At 43.2% G+C, this 18,881-nt stretch overlaps 1 protein-coding gene across 2 annotated transcripts in view; it reads left to right on the top strand.

The window, feature by feature from the left end:
* TMEM178A (transmembrane protein 178A) overlaps positions 1-16,935 on the top strand; it is a 52,312-nt gene extending 35,377 nt beyond the window's left edge. The window contains exons 2-4 of one of the 2 annotated variants that reach the window (XM_023251931.2): positions 2,519-2,632; positions 5,699-5,836; positions 15,947-16,935. In XM_023251931.2, the coding sequence (XP_023107699.1) occupies positions 2,519-2,632; positions 5,699-5,836; positions 15,947-16,188 (494 nt within the window). In that variant the 3' untranslated portion in view covers positions 16,189-16,935. The remainder of the gene's footprint in view (positions 1-2,518; positions 2,633-5,698; positions 5,837-15,946) is intronic. The other variant, XM_023251932.2, reaches the window with a different exon arrangement.
* The last annotated feature ends 1,946 nt before the right edge of the window (positions 16,936-18,881 follow it).

Raw genomic sequence — 18,881 nt, 5'->3', positions numbered from 1 at the left:
AAACTTAGATGTGAGGATGTATGTTTTCCATCACATTTGGGGAACTTTTGACAATTATTTCATCAAATATTCTTTTTGCCCCTTTTTCTCTTTCCTCCTTCTTGAGACTCCCATTATACTGACATTGGTATAATTGATGGTGTCTCACAGATCTCTGAGGCTCTGTTTATTTTCTTCTCTTCTTTCCTCATTTTTTTCAGACTGGATAATCTCAATTGACTTATCTTCAAGTTTGCTGATTAATTTTTCTGCCCCTCCAGTGGATTTTTCATTTCATTTATTGTGCTTTTCAAGTTCAGGATTTCCACTTGTTTTTTTTTTTTTTCTTTTTATCCTTCCCATCACTTTACTGATATTCTCTGTAGGGCGAGACATCATTCTCATACTTGCCTTTAGTTCTTTGAACACATTTTAAGCAGCTGATTTAACGTCTTTGTCAGGTAAGTCCAACATCTGGGTTTCCTCAGTGATACTTTCTACTGAATGGCTTTTTTCCTCATGCATGGACCATATGTTCTTGTTTCTTTGTATGTTGTATACTTTTTTACTGAAAACTGTGTATTTAAAAAAATATTATGTAGCAACTCTAGAAATTAGATTCTTCTTCTTCCTCCTCAGGGTTTGTTATTATTTGGTGGTGGTGTTGTTGGTTTCTTTAGTGTCTTTCCTTAACTGATTCTATAAAGTCTCTATTCTTTGTCATATGTGGCCCCTGAAGTCTCTGCTTGACCAGCTGTGTGTGAAGCTAATGGACAGGAATGTCCTTAGCTGCCTGGAACTAATAAGTCCCAGTGTTTGCTGATGGGCTCTGTGTGGATGTCGTTCATGTCTTCAGCTCTGCCTTAGCCTTCACTCCCTGCTTTACAGAGCCTCAAGGTCAGCCAGAGGATGAATACCGCTTGGAATGACAGTTTTGAAAAATACAAATGCAAGCTATTAATACATTTGCAGCATGTTATCTGCTACTATTCTCGTCCTAGATTGTTCTTTTTAAGCACAGGCGTTTTCTGACTTCTATGTAAACATCTAACTTATGTGCCTTAGACCACAGAACCACTGCCACGGGCCCATGTTGAAAAAACAAGGAGAAAAATAGAGCTTCGAACTTTGAGGGAATTGGTGGTTTCATGATGAAAAAAAAAAAAAAGAAAGAAAAATCTTCCCCAAAGCAGAGGTAGTCTTGGGGCAGTGTTTCTCAAAGTGAGATTCAAGGACTGCCTGCCTCAGAATTACTTGGGATGTTTGTTAAAGTTCAGGTTCCTGGCTCCATCCCAAATCCTTTGATTTAGAATATCTTGGGTGGGGTCCATCCAGGAATGTACATTTTTTTTTTATAACTTGAAAGAAAAAAATTTTTTTAAAGCTTATTTATTTTTGAGAGGCAGAGAGAGACAGAGCACGAGCAAGGGAGGGGCAGAGAGAGAGGGAGACACAGAATCCGAAGCAGGCTCCGGGCTCTGAGCTGTCAGCACAGAGCTGGATGTGGGGCTCAAACTGACAAAACCATGAGATCATGACCTGATCCGAAACAGAGTCAGACGCTTAACTGACTGAGACACCTATGTGCCCCCCAAAGTTTTATTTCTATAAGTAATTAAATTCCAGAAATTAGACATTTATTTGCATCTATGAGGATTTTTTTTTTTTTAGTAGCTGCAGGGTTATCATAGGATTCAGGCTGAATCATGGGGCTCAGAAGATTTTAGGGGAAAAATAAGCCCGTATTTATTTATGCAATAAAAGCATGGGTTGAGAGAGAGGGTAGGAGAAGATACTAGATAAATCAATGGGTATACTTGCTCATTTCAAAATATTGTGCCTAGGGCTGGGCATGCAGCCAGAAAAGGTAGGGAAAGTTTTTTCTTTCTCCTCTCTACTTTAATTTTCGTTTCCCTCTCTACTTTTAGTATTACTCTTTCTCTTGGGACCCAGAATTTAGGTCAGTAAAATTTGTATTAAGGAAATGCATCAGCTGCTCTGGGGTTAAATAGGCTCTTGAGGGTTATCTGGTGACTGAATCACCACCTAAGCCACCACGTAGAGGGTTGTCTTCATGGAATAAATAATGTCTTCTGGTTTCCAAAGAACACACTTCCTAATGAACTTTTTGATGCAACCCATTTGAGAGTTTGAGATTGGATCAAGTTCAGACACATGTAATTTATCTGGGTTAACTTAAAATTTTAAGCTGATTTCCCCCAACCACATGTATACTTTTAGGCCATTTTTCCTTGAGGAGTTTTGTGTTTAGTTAACACAAACTCAGCGTTGAAAAACAATTTGGGGAGTTTAGATCTTTATCAAATTTATGACATTCACAAGGGACACGTGATTTAAAAAATTATTTCACATTTTAGATTTTTACTGCTCTGACTTGCCTGTATCACTGAGAGTCATCAGGTGATTCCTATCCCTCCCCCCATTCAACCCAGTTCAGGACACATTATTGGGCTGTAGATCTCCAGAATTCTATTACAAATACACGGACTAGTAAATCGCATTTCTTGTTTCCTTCAAGGTATTGCACAGCGATGCACAGCCATCAAGTACCACTTTTCTCAGCCAATCCGCTTACGAAACATTCCTTTCAATTTAACCAAGACAATTCAGCAAGATGAATGGCACCTGCTTCGTGAGTATTTCTGGGAACGGGTCAGAGAGGAAATGGTGTCTTGCCGCACAAAAAGTATTCCCACCAGCCCTCTCAGGTTTGGACGGAAGGACGTTGTGCTGATTCTACGTGGGCCCAATCCGACTTGGTCAGCGACTCAGGGAGTCATTTCGACTCAGGGAGTCATTTCGCTAGGCTGCAGTCACAACTTGTTTACAGGTGGAACGTGTGAAAATCAGGCCTGAGGCTTTTCGAGACAGGGCAGTGTGTGTGTGTGTGTGTGTGTGTGTGTGTGTGTGTGTGTGTGTTTCTGCCCTGGGGGCATCGGTACCGAAATGGCCTCCTGCATCTTTTCTTTACCAAGTCATCGTGCATGAAGATCTGCTCTGCCACTTAGGTTAGTAAACCAAGGAGATTATACCTTAGGTACTCTCGGTTTTGTTTCGTTTGTAGAATATTCATTTTAGCTACCACGTCTATCTCAGACCTTGGGATTTCTGCCAAAATATCTTTATGAGTGCATGTTGTAATTTTCTCAGAGGAGGTCTGTTATCAGAGGACACCTCAATGATGGGAACTACTCGTTTTCACTGTCAGGCAAATGTGAAAATCTAGAAAGGACCATACCATGTGATACTAAAGAGGGCAGATATCTACCTGAAAATTGCTGACTCATGCTGCCTGGTGATAGATGACTCAGGAAAGCAAAAAAAAAAAAAAAAGAGAGAAAAAAACTAGACCCTAATCGGAGGCCGACGCTGTCATTTGCCAATGAAATAAGCAGCGAGGACGTTGGTGATCCAGTTGGGTGGCCAAGGCCACTGCAGAAAACCAAGCAGAACCTCATTTTGTGAGGAAATCTCTGCAGATGAAAGGCTCTGTTTTGAACTCCACACCCGACCATGGAAGCTCTTATGACACGGCTCCAGCAGCAGTCTCAATGTTACACATACTCTGATTGGCAGATTGAGGACTTGGAAAGTCATTGGCTGAAATGTGGTTTTTTTCCTTAGTGCTATGACTCCCTGAGAACTCTCTCTTGTTGGCTGATCTTAACAAGCATTTCTCAGCAGGTCTGAGAGTTTTATCTAAGTGTTCTCACATCTGAATTCTTTATGAGCGTGTTTGGAGTTCTTTGCCTTAATCAACAAGTCTAGAAAGCCACACAGTCACTGATTTTTCTGTCTGGTGAGAAAAGATAGACATAGGAACCTGAGAAAGAGCGTCACCTCTGTACTCAAGGAGTCTGTGCCCTGCTGTTGCCCAGCAAGACGGTATTTGAGTGTTCCCTTCATCCTCTTTGAGGTTCTCCCAGAAAGAGACTTTCGGTATCTGCATGCATAGCCCTTTCTGAGAAAGTTATATTTGGTGATTTGTACCATGTTTATCAGATAAGCTTAACATGTCTGGTACTGTTGCAAATCCTACGTGGATTATATCTGAACCTTGTACCTTTTAATGGTCATAGACAACAGAATTACTACTGAAACCACAGGGAATTTAGGGAGTTGAGATACTAATGACTGAACTCTTCTGACATTTCCCCTGTTCAGATGTGGATGTCTCCAAATGACTTATACCCTTAACATTAAACTCAGCCCCTTTAAATTATCACTGTCCCTGGCCCTTGGTCTGAGGTGTCTACACTTCCTCATCTAGGCAGAGATGCTCTGCTTTCATTTAATGCTCTGAGCTGAAAATGGGAAATCCCTTTGAAAGTAAATATATGATATCACTCATATGTGGAATTTAAGAAACAGAACAGATGAACATAGGGGAAGGGAAGGAAAAATAAGATGAAAAGAGAGGAGACAAACCATAGGAGACTCTTAAATACAGAGAACAAACTGAGGGTGCTGGGGGGAGGTGTGGGGGGTATGGGATAAATGGGGGATGGACATTAAGGAGGGCACTTGTTGGGATGAGCAATGGGTGTTATAAGTAAGGGATGAATCACTAAATTCTCCTCCTGAAATCATTATTAAGCTATATGTTAACTAACTTGTATTTAAATAAAATTAAAAAATAAAAAAATAGACATATATAAAATTAAATTAAATTAAAATAAATTTAAAAAAAAAAAAAGGAATGGTTCAAGGGTGCCCACAGCTATTGACTGGCCTCAGGGGCACCGGATCTCTGCTTGAGATCTATTGTTTTAAGAAGGGTCACAGGTATTCAGCTAACAATTTTAAAAATGTACATTTGTTCAAACAAAAGGTAAGGAGATAGAAGAAGTGAAATAGCAGAGGGTGGGCAATCAGAGTGACAATACGTCAGGTGCCTGCAGTCCGTCCATCTCTTGGTTTTGCCTAGGAGGTGGTGGAGGGGCTGGGTTTTTGGCTCCGGGATCCCGATTGCGTCTTTGTGACAGACCATACCTGCCGGTTGTGTCTACGGCGGACACTTGGCCAAGAGAAAGGTCTCTCCTCAGCCTGTGGAAATGGGTACTTGGGCTGTGGGGCCTGTGTTTAAGGCGAGAGGGAGTTTACGAGCAGATATCCCATATGTGCACTTTGGGCCCCATTTCAGTCACCACGATTGCCTCCACTTTCTCAAATCCTTTTTGAAAATAGGCGGGAGTAGATGTAAGCAAGAAATAAAACAATCGGCCATCAAGGTGCTCAGGTAAAACCATATTTCACTGTAACACACTTTGTGGGCTCTTCCTCCAAAGCCGGATTAAGTAGAGCCACTACAGTGGTGGTAAGCTACATTTCCATCACTCTGTTAAGGGAAGTAAAGATATTTCTCTTACCTACCTCACTCTCAGTACATTAAGGAACTTGCTATCTATTACCCAGGTTTACCCTGGCATTGTCCTCTGGCCTACTCTCCGTGGGGTACAGACTTCTCCGTGGACTCAGAGAAGGTAGACTCTGCCCCCTGGATTTGCTGGACCCCGTCTGTCCTCTTCTGGAATACCTGGGGAGAGACTTCCCTAAACCACCTCAGCCCCACAGACCCTAAGACTGCCTGTGTCACTTACTAGTTTTGACAATGTGTATACAAAGCTCTTCGTTCTCTGGTTTTCAATGACTTTGCTGCTTCTGCTTTTCATTGGGAATGTTTGTGTTTCGAGAGTAGACTTGAGAAGAATCACTGCCGGCTTCCTGGGCATGGCTGTAGCCGTCCTGCTCTGTGGCTGCATCGTGGCCACGGTCAGTTTCTTCTGGGAGGAGAGCTTGACCCAACACGTGGCCGGACTCCTTTTCCTCATGACAGGTACGCCCAACACCTCAGCAAAAGTGGAGGCTGCCTGCCTGTGGCCAGCCTCGCTCTGTTAATTTTGCTGTCACTTGTGCAAAGAGCAACCAGAGGTCGTTTGGCTTTTGTGGGTAATACACAATTTAAAGAAAACAGCAGTGTTAATAGTACAGGCCTGGTTTCTCCACTGTGGGCCCCGAGAAGGTTGGACAGAAATGTCTTGGGCTTGATCTCCGTATGAGCCAGCCCTGTATTTTCTGTCTCTGCTTCATACCATGTCCCTAGCCCTGGCCTGGACTCCTGGCAAGCCCTGGTCATCATTTATCAGGAGCCCGCAAGGAGAGAAAGAGTGATCAGCACAACCCGCCCCCAAGGCTGAAAGTTAACTCAAAGTACTTCTCTTAGTGATGGTGTCTTTGGTGTCATTTGTCTTTCTTTCTTTCTTTCTTTCTTTCTTTCTTTCTTTCTTTCTTTCTTTCTTCTTTCTTTCTTTCTAGAAAACAAAGACAGCATGAGTGAGGGAGGGGCAGAGAGAGAAAGAGAGAGAGAGAGAGAGAGAGAGAGAGAGAGAGAGAGAGAATGAGAATCCCAAGCAGGCTTCACACTGTCAGCACAGAGCCGGAGACGGGGCTCAAACCCACGAACCGTGAGATCATGACCTGAGCCAAAACCAAGAGTCAGATGCGTAACCGGCTGAGCCGCCCAGGCACCGTGGTGTCATTTTTACACACAAATTACTCCACAGATGTTTTTTGAGGACTTACTACTCTAGGTACCAGAGACACCATGAATAAGGCAAACAGAATCCTTCTCCATTTCTGTCGCAGGGAGACAGAGACCATAACTTGTGATAATGATAAATACTGTGAGGAAAACAAAGAAGGTGGAATAGGGGTCTCAGGGAACACCTGGCTGAGGTGATTTCCCAGCTAAATCATGGAAAGCAGCCGGCAGAGGGCGGGCATGTGCTGCAGGGCGAGCCGCGTCCTGAGGCAGGGGTGGCTTGGTGTATCTTGAGCCATGGAAAGAAGACCAGTGTGGTTGGAGGGCAGGGAGAAAAAGGATAGTGTCTCTTGAGGTGGGAGATACAGGCAGTGGCTGGATTTCAATCCAACGGTAATGGAAGCCACCAGGTTTTAAGCAGAAGAGGGATCTTCAAGCAGGGTATTGGAAAGGGGGTAGTGTGTGGAGACAGGCCTGTGGTCTCTTTGATTAGCAGGTGAAGGGTGCTTTTGTCTAAAAAGGAGTCAGGAGCTGAGTTGACAGCTAACACTGAAGGCGGCTACAGGGAAGAAACCTTTTTTTCCCTTCTCCTCTTTCACAAGGTAATTAATGTATTAGTGATTAGTAAATGCCAAATTAACAGTTTCACAAGTATACTCAGTATCGGAGCCAATATAACTCTGCATATGTCGCCATTTTGAACAAGCCTATTGCCTATTTCTCTGGAGTTCAGTTTTTCAAACGACCACACCTGGGTTTGGTAGCGCTTCTTCCTTAATAGCCGCTCCCCCACCGGTTAACTGGAGGCAGTGATGCCTGACACCATTGGCTGGCACCATTTCCTGTCTGTCCTTCTTTCAGGGTTGACACATAGGTGGTGCTTTGCTTTCTGGTGTGGTCGGACAATCGGCAGCCTAAGTAACCCAAGTCACAGGCAGGGGCCCTTCCTTCAGCCCCTTTCTCTCTCTGTGAGCAAGATGGGTCACCATCGTCGTCGCCGTAAGCACCCTGACAGAACTGTCTGAGGTCACACGGCCCCTGAGTAGTCTGAGCAGAAAACCAAGTTGAGCTTTCCATATTTTGGTGAATGCTCTTAGATTGTAGCACAGGGAGGCTAAAATTCTAGGTCCTGAGGTTTTGGAGGAAGATTTGAACCCTCCAGACTAGCCATTGGGTACCTCATTTAAAATCCAAATTGCAGAATGGATGGGTCAGGGTAGCAAAAAGCAGAGAGGCCTGTCTGCCCAGAGGATCCCTTTAAGCCTCTGCTGGGGCATAATGGTCGTTAAAAATCTCATCCATGTTCTTCCCTCCCATTATTGGTTGAGCCCCTATTTTCCTGACTCTCGTCCGTGTATACATCAAAGAACTGCGGATTCGCCTCCCCTCCCAACCCTGGAAAGACTCACCTTATATCCCCTTGTCAGGAAAATGAGAGAAGCTATAGACAAGAAAACCTTAGTGGTGGTTTTAAAGCACACTTTAGTATGGGTAATGCATAAATAATTTAGGATGCTCTTAGATATAAAACAATCATTAGCAGTAAAATAAATCACTGGGCCATAAAAGCCAGGGCTAATGAGAGTTCCTAGGAAGGTCGCAGGCCGGACTGGTTTTAAATAAAGGAGGGTGGTTGTTGAGCCCTGGGTAGGCAGGGAGAAAGGCTAGCAGCCAAGCATCCTGCCCCTGCTCCACATTTCCATGCTCAGCCCTTATTTCTGATCCTCATGTGGACTAGAACTCCGAGCCAGATTGACTCAGGCATCCTCAGGATTTATCATCAAAAGCCCATGTGCAATTGTTAAACAAAAACGAAACAAGCAAAACAATAGCCACAATCACAAAAACCCCACAACAGCCAAAAAAAACATACCTCAGGCTTAGAAACTTGAAGTCTGATGACCAGTCCTGAAGGACTAACAGACACAACATAACATCGTCCAGTTTTCTTGGCTTTTGGTTGGCCCAACAAATGTTTGGTTGGCCCAACATTTGGGAATAAGGAGAAAATCCTCTTGTAGATCCCACCACCTGAAAAAGGAGGTTGTTGAAATATTTTTCTTATTCTGGACCAAATCTTGCCCATGAGTTTGCCTCATTTAAAAAAAAAAAAAAGATGTTCGTAACCATGATCACAGTAAAGTATTTAGTCTTCTGGGCTTCCATTTAACATCCTCCATTTGGGTTCTGTGTCTCCCTGTCTCTCTCTGCCCCTTCCCCACTTGCACTCTGTCTCTCTCAAAATAAATGAACGTTAAAAAAAATTTAAAAAAGAAAGGGGAGATCCTGGGTGGCTCAGTTGGTTAAGAGTCCGACTTCGGCTTGGGACATGATCTCAAAGCTCGTGAGTTCGAGCCCCGCGTCGGGCTCTCTACTGACAGCTCAGAGCCTGGAGCCTGCTTTCCCTTCCCTGCTTGTGCTCTGGCTCTCTGTCTCTGTCTCTGTCTCTCTCAAAATAAATAAACATTATAAAAAATTAGGAAAAAAAATAACATCCTGCCATAAGCTTTCCCCACATTGTTCTGCTGTTTTTTTGCTCTGTTGTTTTCAACGGTATTCCATAGTTACATGCTCTTCCGAGGGGTGGATATGCTGTGTTGTGTTCATCTGTTCCCTTCCTTGTAGGGTTTAGAGAGGTTTGTTTGATTTTTGCTATTTCAAATCGTGCCTTTATATTTCCTTTGTAAATGCCGGGGTAGCGACATTAATCCACTGCACGAGATAAATTAGCTGGAGGATGTTCATATGTAGTAGCAGTGGAAGAGAGCAACTAAGGGTTAAAAGAATTGATTTTAATTAAGCAGAAGTGTCTTCAGTAGCGCTTGTCAGCATCTCTCCCACAGATTTCTGATGCTAAACTTAGCCCCTTCTAATGCGCTGGCATCTTCGTTCTCCGCCTGAACTTATTAGCCAAACCTTCAATGGAAAGCATCAGGGATGTGACAGTTTGAGATGTTAAAATGGAAACTTTGAAACAGTCTTCCTCCTTCTGCCTTATTGCATACAGACAGCTCTTGATTACCCACATGTGGACCAGCAGTGCTGCTGACTGTTCACAATGGAAGCCGCATTCTGGGCCCCTTCCCCCGCTTTGGGGCCTCTCCAGGGGCCTTCCAGCAGGACCCGGGGAAGGCCTCACATCCCCCAGAGCCCCCCAGATACAGCCTTTCGACTTCATGGCCTCTGAGGTCTCCCTCCCTGCCCCCCCCCCCTCACACACACACACACACACACACACACACACACACACACACACGATCGAAGAGGCCCGAGCAGAGGACTGAGGGATTAAGACATCCTCCAGTTTATCTTCTGCTCTCGGGGTGCTGTGAAAGCCTATTTCCATCAACATTCAATGATGCATCGCCGTGGTGATATAATCATGATACTTATAATTTCAGTTATATATACATAAATCTTTAAAAGGGTTAACTTATTCAAAGCAAACATTTTAAAATGTAACGTTTATGTTGCTGTTGCTTTTGTTTTATTATCTTTTAAAATCTTGGGAATCTCAAAAATTGGGTAAAGCTTGGGCCTTTCTCGATGGGGGCCTCACTGCCCACTGGGTCATTCCCCTTCACAGGCAGGGCTGTCCAGTGAGTGTTGTGACAGCCGACAAAAAGTGACAGAGCCCAGGCTGCCCAGCAAAGCTCAGGGACAGTCAACACCCATGTTGGGTTATCCCTTCCTTTGCTTTGATGCATTAAAGAGGGGAAAAAAAAAAGACTTCGCTGTAGTAGATAAATGAAATTATCTAGGTTATCCATTGATTATGACCTAAAACCACAGGTCCTTAGGACCTCAGTTGAAACATTTGGGGCCAGATGTGTTTTGGAACTCAGGATTTTTAAGTTTCATTTTAGAAAAGTAAATATGGTGAATATACCTTATATTATCTAACACCCTCAGCAGGGTCTGAAATCAAACACATTAACATTTCTGCAGCAAAACATATGAATATTCACATGAAGCAGGATCAATAAGGACTATAAATAGACTCATGTCACATCAGGTCAGGGTTTGCATTAAACAAGATTGCTGCAACCTTTCAGGAAAAGAGTGGATGTTTTGGATTTAATAATTGCAGATTGTGGACCTTCTATTTTATTTTATTTTTTTTTTAAGTTTTGTCTGTTTCTGTTAGTCTTGCCTATTCATTTAGGAAAGACAATTGAGGAATGGCTTTTTGGGCAATCTGCGTGAAAAATCGCAGGAGGCATTTTTGCTGGAAGAGCAAAGAGACCAGAATGATGGGCAGGCTGTCTTTTGAAGGAGTGAAAAAAAAAAATCAATGTTTATGCCTTGGGGTGTTGCGGTTGTGTTATTTATCAAGAAGGCTAACCAGGGTGAGGCGGCCTCACTCCTTTCGGACTGTTAAGCACATCAAAGGAGGATGGTCAGAAGAGTGGGCCCAGTTACCCTAATTACAGCTTGCCAGCTGGCCACAGGCACCTTGAAGATTTCAGGGAAGGAAATTAGGTTGATGATCTGGGACGGCTGCATAAATTTACTTCCATCCTGATCCGCAAAAGATCCCTTCCAACCCTATAATTCTGTGATATCCTGGTATCTTCTAATTAAGAATATTGGTAGAAAACTTTTTAATATTTTATAAGAAAAGGAGTTGCATACAGGGCTTTTCAGAACCAGTAATTATTCACTGTTTTTGCAGTCAAATGCTCTACCCCTGAGCTATACCCCCAATTATTCACTGTTTTGAAGATGCTACCAGCAATAACCATGACCGAGGCTGGGACTCAAGAACCTCTCTCCCCAGGCACCACCAGCTGGGCTGAAGACTGTCAGTGGTAGCTGAGGGGGACTTCTGGCTGGTCAGGGAGTGAGCGAAAGGGAAGGAACGCCTCGGAGAAGAATGGAGGAGAGACGACGTCTCTCTCCATGGATCATCAGGAAGGACCATTAGATTTTGAACTTTCTGAGTGCAGGCGTGGTACCTTATTTATCTTTTCATACCCCTGCCCCATACCCTGCATTAATTAGATTGCTAATGATAAAAATGCAGCATTAACAGCAATAACTGGCTCTAGGGGGTAAGTCCTACATGGGGTAATTTGGGATGAACTGGTCCTTAGGTTGGTAGAACTCAGTGTGTTGTAGAACTCAGTTTCATTCATCAGGTTTTGTTGACTCCATGTGCTCAGCTCTATTAGACTCCATGTGGAACTTACCAAAAGTCTAGGAGGTCTCTACTACCTTGCCCTGAGATGCATGCTGAAAAGCGAAGTGGGTTCCTGATCATGGCGACGTCAAACCCATCATGGCTGTGACCAACAAGGACTCGTTAAACCACCTCTAATATAATCAGAACTGGATTGGGACATAATAGATGCTTGATAACTAATCACTGAATAACTGATCAAGTAACATTTAAAATAGTAAACTCTTGCTAAGACCTATGAAAGGAATAGAAATATACTTCACGCATTGACTACACCCACAGATGATGTTACGGACTGGGTTGTATCCCTCCCCAAATTCGGATGTTTGAAGTTCTAACCCCCCTTACTTCACAGTGTGACTGCATTTGGAGATGGGGTCTTTAAAGAGGTCATTAAGGTAAAATCAGGTCATGAAGGTGGGCCTTAATCCTATAATATGATCAACACTCTTTCTTGGTGTCTTTAGTGTTGGAGTTTTTTTTTCCTTTTTAAAATATCTTCAGTGGGTTAGGCCTCTTTTATAAAGTCTTTTTGGGCAAGGTGGAAACAATGTTTTGTCTCCTGTCGGTACATTTCCTGGAAATAATCACAAACAGGCCTTCCCATCCCACAAAAGGCAGCTGTGGCAGCGACCTATGTTCAAGCTCTCTGAACGATGTGAGAGTCTGAAAAAGAGGAACTCTCGCATATGCTCTTTTGTTCATCTTTGCTTTCCTCTTTCTCAGAACAATTTCAAAAGCATCTTGGAAGAATTAAAACTGTCACCGAAGGGCAGCTTGTGAGAGCACTGGTGGGAAGGGAGAAGGGCAGACGGGGGAATTTTTGTGGGTTCGCAGTAACCCTCCCGCCAACTTTAAGCAAAGTGAGGAAAGGCAGCAGAAAATAAGGCAGGTTTTCATCCAGATCTGACAAGTGCCCTCTTCCAAAAAGAACTTGAGAGACATAGATATCTCACCAATACAAGTAATACAAATATGACAAAAGGACAATTGGGTTTGCAAGGCAAGATGGGTCCGAGGGTGAGATCAGTAGCAAAAAGCATGACATGAAGTACCCAACTTTTGCTCATGGTGGGCCACTGATTAGCTTTAGGGAGTTTCAGGAACTTGGTCAGAGAAAGAAATTTCTTTTTTTTTTTTAATGTTTTATTTATTTTTTTAAGACAGACAGAGAGCATGAGTGGGGATGGGGCAGAGAGAGAGGGAGACACAGAATGCAAAGCAGGCTCCAGGCTCTGAGCTGTCAGCACGGAGCCCAGTGCGGGGCTCAAACTCACAAGCCATGAGATCATGACCTGAGCTGAATGAAGTCGGACACTTAACTGACTGAGCCACCCAGGTGCCCCAGAGAAAGGAATTTCTGTTAGTGACATCTTTCCCAGTCTCCATGAGCTCCGTAGACATAAGGCACAATCATTCATGACACCAGGGGCAGAGAAAATCATCCTTCTGGTTAAGCCTTCAGGGTAGATGATTTCTTATAATCCGCTTCTATTCAGTGTAAACCGGTAGTATTATACTAAAATTCATTTCACCAAAAGCAATTTTATGGAGTTGGCAGGGGAGAGGTGCTAATAAAATCAATGTTCAGTATAAAATCAACGGGAGCATATATAGTATATACATGGCATTCTTTTTTTGGTGGGGGGGGGGGGTGGGGAATGTTCTTGCTCCGTGCCTTTATTTTGGAATAACAGAATCACAGAAATCTGATACTGTAAGGGTCTGCAGTAACTAAGTCCCCACTTCTTTTTCCCGGTTGAGGAAACTAAGACTCGGGTAATTTCAAGGTCACACAGTGATCAGCGGTAGATCGGGGGACCAGAATACACATTTCCCGCATCTCAGCCCAATGCATTTGGACATCAAAGGATGCTTAAAAGTCTTAGTTTGAACTCAAGTTTTCAGAGGTCATTAAACCTGCATTACTTGTAAAAAGCCTTGCTTTTAGGCATTCAGCTCTGTGCAGACAGCTGAATGCAGAATAGAGTTGTTTTTCCTATGAATGGGTCATTGTTCTATTATGATATCTTACCTGTTGATACTCCAGAGATCATTTTTTTCTAACTGCCTTATTGTTCTATGACCAGCATTCCTTAGAAGGACTTTGTTATATAGAAACACTGGCTTTGTTTTGGTGCCAGTGAAAACATTCATGTAAACGTAAGAACGTTTGCTCTTCACGAGGCTTGAAAAAAGCAGAGGAGTATTATTTTTCGACTGGCCTGTTCCTTTATGGAAGAATTATTTCCATCTGATCTTTGGGGAACTCAAAATGATATGTTTGCCATAATAATCTGGAGCAGGAAGTCAGAAGATAAGATTGGATCCTTTTTGGAAAAACAGAATTAGACAAAGAGTCAGAAATATCAAATTATCTCAGATCAAGTATCCTCTTAATTTGAAACATTTCTTTTCTAAATGCACAATTAGAAAAGGATTCAGGCAATGTGCCCTTGTGTGATTTAAGTGCAGGCAGAATTCTGGCACTTAAAAATGGCATTAAGGTCACCTTTATTTTCTCCCAATTGCTGCTTACACTGAATTTGGTTTCTGATCGCCAGAGCTCTATTCAAAAGGATGGAGGGAAATCTGTTACTTTAGGCCCTCTCTTTTTAGCCCTCAAATCTATGTCTATTACCTATGGAGATGCTCAATATATCCTCAGTGCAATTTTCAAGCAAATAGATACAACCTCCATTGTACGCTGGGATAAACCAAAGTATGAAGCAGAGAGGCACCGGACTTGGAACAGAACTGGGCATCCCATTACTGCACTAGGTGTTCATTTCTGTTTTCATTACCCATTGTCAGCAACTGCCACATTCTGATCCCCTGCCCATCAAAAGGAGCACCCCTGGCAGTCCATTGTGGTGGAATAGACCATCTATATCCTTGGAACACCACTTAAGTACTAAAAGTACTGTGTTTGGGGAATTTTTATCAAAGTCTTGATTTTAGCGTTCTGGAAAGACAATTATACATACGTGTGTTGGTACAAAAAAGTAAAATTTGGGGTCTGTCCATTTTCTTTTTTTTTTTAATGTTTATTTCTGAGAGAGACAGAGTGCAAGCAGGGGAGGTGCAGAGAGGGAGAGGGAGACACAGAATCCGAAGCAGGTTCCAGGCTCTGAGCTGTCAGCACAGAGCCGGACACGGGGCTCGATCTCACGAACTCTGAGATCACGACCTGAGCCGAAGTCAGACGCTCAACTGACTGAGCCACCCAGGGGTCCCTGTCCATTTTCTTTATGTCACTCAAATTGCCTCCTATATTCTGAATGGTTGAAGTATATTATCTCCTAACGCAGGTATTTTACATCAATTCCAACATCCTGGATTTAATTTATATCACTTAAAAGCTTTTATTCATCCATGGAAAAAAACCTACAATGATTTGTTGAGGCCTTGGTATATACCATGCTCTGTACCTTAAAACATAATTTAGCACTTGAAAATTTCATGTAAGATATTATTTACAGGGAACATGGTAAATACTAATGAAAATAGTAATTGAAAAAGAAAACAGACTTTGTGTGATGCTTGCAACTGCATAAAAATGCATCCCATCACGTACAGAACAAGGGGAAAGGAAGACTCTTGTATTAGGTGTGAGTGATTATAGAAAAGATCGTTTCCTCAAAAATAGTTAGAATTTTTATTTTATTGTTTTAAGAACAAAAGCCAAGGGGCCGCCTGGGTGGCTCAGTCGGTTAAGCTTCCGACTTCAGCCCAGGTCATGATCTCACGGTCTGTGAGTTCGAGCCCCACGTCTCAGGCTCTGTGCTGACAGCTCAGAGCCTGGAGCCTGCTCCGGATTCTGTGTCTCTCCTTTTCTCGTGCTCTCTCTGTCTCTCTCTCTTTCTCTCAAAAATAAATAAACATTAAAAAAGTTAAAAAAAAAAAAAAAGAACAAAAGCCAAAAATAAGTTCAAACATACATAAAATCCAAGCAAGCTAATTCTGAATAATTCAAGATGTCGGAATTTCCTCCTGTATTCTTTCCTCTTCTACCTCCAACACCTCGTGTACAGCCTGGCGCACGAAAGTTTCTCCAGTGTTTGTGGAACGAATTCAGGCGACTTCCAGTGCGGGAATTACAGCTTCTTTACAAATTTGGAGTGACCACCTCATCAGTTGGCCCGATTTTCACAGAGGCCTGTGTGGCACTTGCCTTCTAGCAGGCAACACCGTAACCGTGTTCTCTTTTGCATTATTTATAGGGATATTTTGCACCATCTCCCTCTGTACGTATGCTGCCAGCATCTCCTACGACTTGCACCGGCTCCCGAAGCTCATTTATAGCCTGCCTGATGACGTGGAACATGGCTACAGCTGGTCCATCTTTTGTGCCTGGTGCAGTTTGGGCTTTATCGTGGCAGCTGGAGGTCTGTGCATCGCTTATCCGTTTATTAGCCGGACCAAGATTGCACATCTAAAGTCTGGCAGGGACTCCACGGTATGACTGTCCGCACTCAAGTTCACTGCTCGGTGGCCCGTCCACAGTGCCGACGACTCCTGAGAGGAACGTGGTGGAATTCAAGTCGGGATCCCAAGCACAAAGCGGTCTTTTACGTTCCGAACCGTTGCCTGCCAGCCCTTTCTGGACGACTGATAGAAAATCACGCAAAACCTCCATACCTTTCTACGGACAAGACTACTGTGGATTCAAGTGCTTTAATGACTATTTATGCTTTGACTGTGAGAAATTGGGAGCAGTGCCATGGAACATTTCTAGGTTTAGAAAAAAGGGGAAATTGCAATGGGAAAATTTGTATGATTGCCGTTTATTTCAGAAAGTTTGTATATAACAATTACCCGAGAGTCCTTTCTATTTGCAAAAGGGTTCGTAACAAAGCAAGTATAATTTTCTTGTCATTGTACCACGCTTGTTAAGTTTTAATGCGGTCCCTTCGGCACGTGTCCTAATGGTGTCTTGTGTCAACACCAAATATCTGTGCATCATTGGTGGGTGTTCCTTGTCACGGGAAGATTCCTCTTCTGTTGCCTTATTTATTTATTTATTTATTTATTTTTAATGGAAGTCTCTTCTCTGTCTTTGTACCGGCATCCAAATCCTAAGAAGAACAGACCAACCGTGTAAGAGCTAATCCGTGACACTATGCAGTATTGTTCGATGTCTTCCCTGTTGGTTAATCTCTGTCTCTTTCTGTTAACTGGATTTCTGCATTAAATGACTGCCCTCTTGTTAGTCTGGGTGTGCTTTCTTTCCGCAGTGGTAACGGGTCTCCTTACCCATGTGCACAGAGTAGGAATTCTGTTGTTTTAGTAAGACTCTTGCTGAGACTTACTAGTTGCTTCCATTAGGTTGGTTATAATTTATCTTTTGTGGCAGCCACACACTTGCTATTTGTGTGTGTCATTTTCAAACTTCTTTCCATGGTATTTAAAAATTTTTCCTCTCTCTTCCTTTATCATCTCTCTGGTAGTCAGCCCATGCTAAGGAACCACGGTGTCTCCTTTGTCCCAGGACCTCCTAGGCTGGCGGGTTTCAATCTTGGCTGCACATGAAGAATCACCTGGTGAGGGGCGCCTGGGTGGCTCAGCTGGATAAACGTCTGAGTTTGGCTCAGGTCATGATTTCGGGGTCTGTGAGTTCGAGCCCCACTTCGGGCTCTGTGCTGACAGCTCAGAGCCTGGAACCTGCTTCGGATTCTGTGTCTCCCTCTCTCCCTGCCCCTCTCCCATTCGCACTGTGTCTCTCTTTCTCAAAAGTAAATAAACATTAAAAAAAATTAAAAAAGAAAGTCACCTGGTGAATTTCTCAGCCACATCTAAACTAGGCCCTTCCTCAGACCGATTGACTCAGAATGTCTGCAGCAGGGCCCAGGCTTGAGTATTTTTGAAGCAATATCCCAGAAAATTCTGATGTGCAGCTGGATTGAGGTCCCTGTTCTGGGCCAGCATTGTGGTAAGCTCCTTAGTAGTTAGCATTTATTTCACACTGAAGGTGTGCCAGTAAGTGGGCTATGTCTTTTTTCCCCCCAGGATGATTTCATTTAAAAAATTTTTAATGTTTTTATTTATTTTTGAGAGAGAGACAGAGCGAGTGGGAGAGGGGCAGAGAGAGAGACACACACGCACACAGAATCTGAAGCAGGCTCCAGGCTCTGAGCTGTCAGCACAGAGCCCAGTGCGGGTCTCGAACTCGTGAGCAGTGAGATCATGACCTGAGCCAAAGTCGGATGCTCAACCGACTGAGCCACCCAGGCGCCCCGGTATGATTTCACTTAACCTTCTCAAAAGCTCTGTGAGACAGGGACTTTTATTCTATTTTTATGATAAGGAGCTGAGGATCAGACTCCGACTCAATTTGCTTCATTTTTTTCTCAATCTTTTTCCTATGTCAGGGTATAGGACAAAAGTTAAAATCCTTCTATTGTGTTTCCTTATTTTTAAATAGAAGGGTGGACACTAGCGAACTTCTAAGCTTTTCCTTTTCCCTCTGACATTATCCTGTTTCCTGCACACAAGGTGTGCTAATGCTACTCTGTAAAAAAGGGGAAGATGCCATACCCGGAAGTAAGACATTGTTTCAGATTTTATTTTCGTGCCAGATATGTTTTTCTTTATTATAAAAGCTGCTTTGGTACTTGCGGAAGGATAACGATAATGATCATCTACCCCCTCCCCCCTCCCGTCCCCTACAAATAAAGCCTGATTTCCAAATGGGGGTGTCCACCTATTGTCACATAAGCCTTTTGGAAAAGGTTAAATGATTCCAGTGACCACACAGGCTCTCAGGGCCTGTGGAGAGATTCCTCAGCAATCTCTCAGGTCTGTTTAATAAACCCATCCCTCTGAATGAGATCAGAGACATATAGCAAGGGGAATTATTTTCATTTATTACTTATGTGGGAAATGCTCAAAGCAGGAGAGCTGTTTCTTTGAAGTCTTCTTTAAAGATCCCCATAGAAGATGTCAAGACACTTCAACATTTATATTCCAACCACCAAAGCAGTGTCTGAGTGAGTGACTTTTGAAGTTTCTGAGAAGCTTCCTAGGGATTCGAGGTGAGAATGGAAAAAAGCCTCGAGTGACAGAAGGTTGAAGGGTTCACACACCACAAAGATGCCCAGAAGCCAGGGGGGTTCAGTTACATTCAAACGTGTGCTGGCAAAAACAGAGCCCCCCCTG

Source organism: Felis catus, chromosome A3, assembly GCF_018350175.1.
Source record: "Felis catus isolate Fca126 chromosome A3, F.catus_Fca126_mat1.0, whole genome shotgun sequence".
Classification (NCBI taxonomy): domain Eukaryota; kingdom Metazoa; phylum Chordata; class Mammalia; order Carnivora; family Felidae; genus Felis; species Felis catus.
The sequence above is the reverse complement of the archived record's forward strand: the minus strand, read 5'-3'. Positions and strand labels throughout refer to the sequence as shown.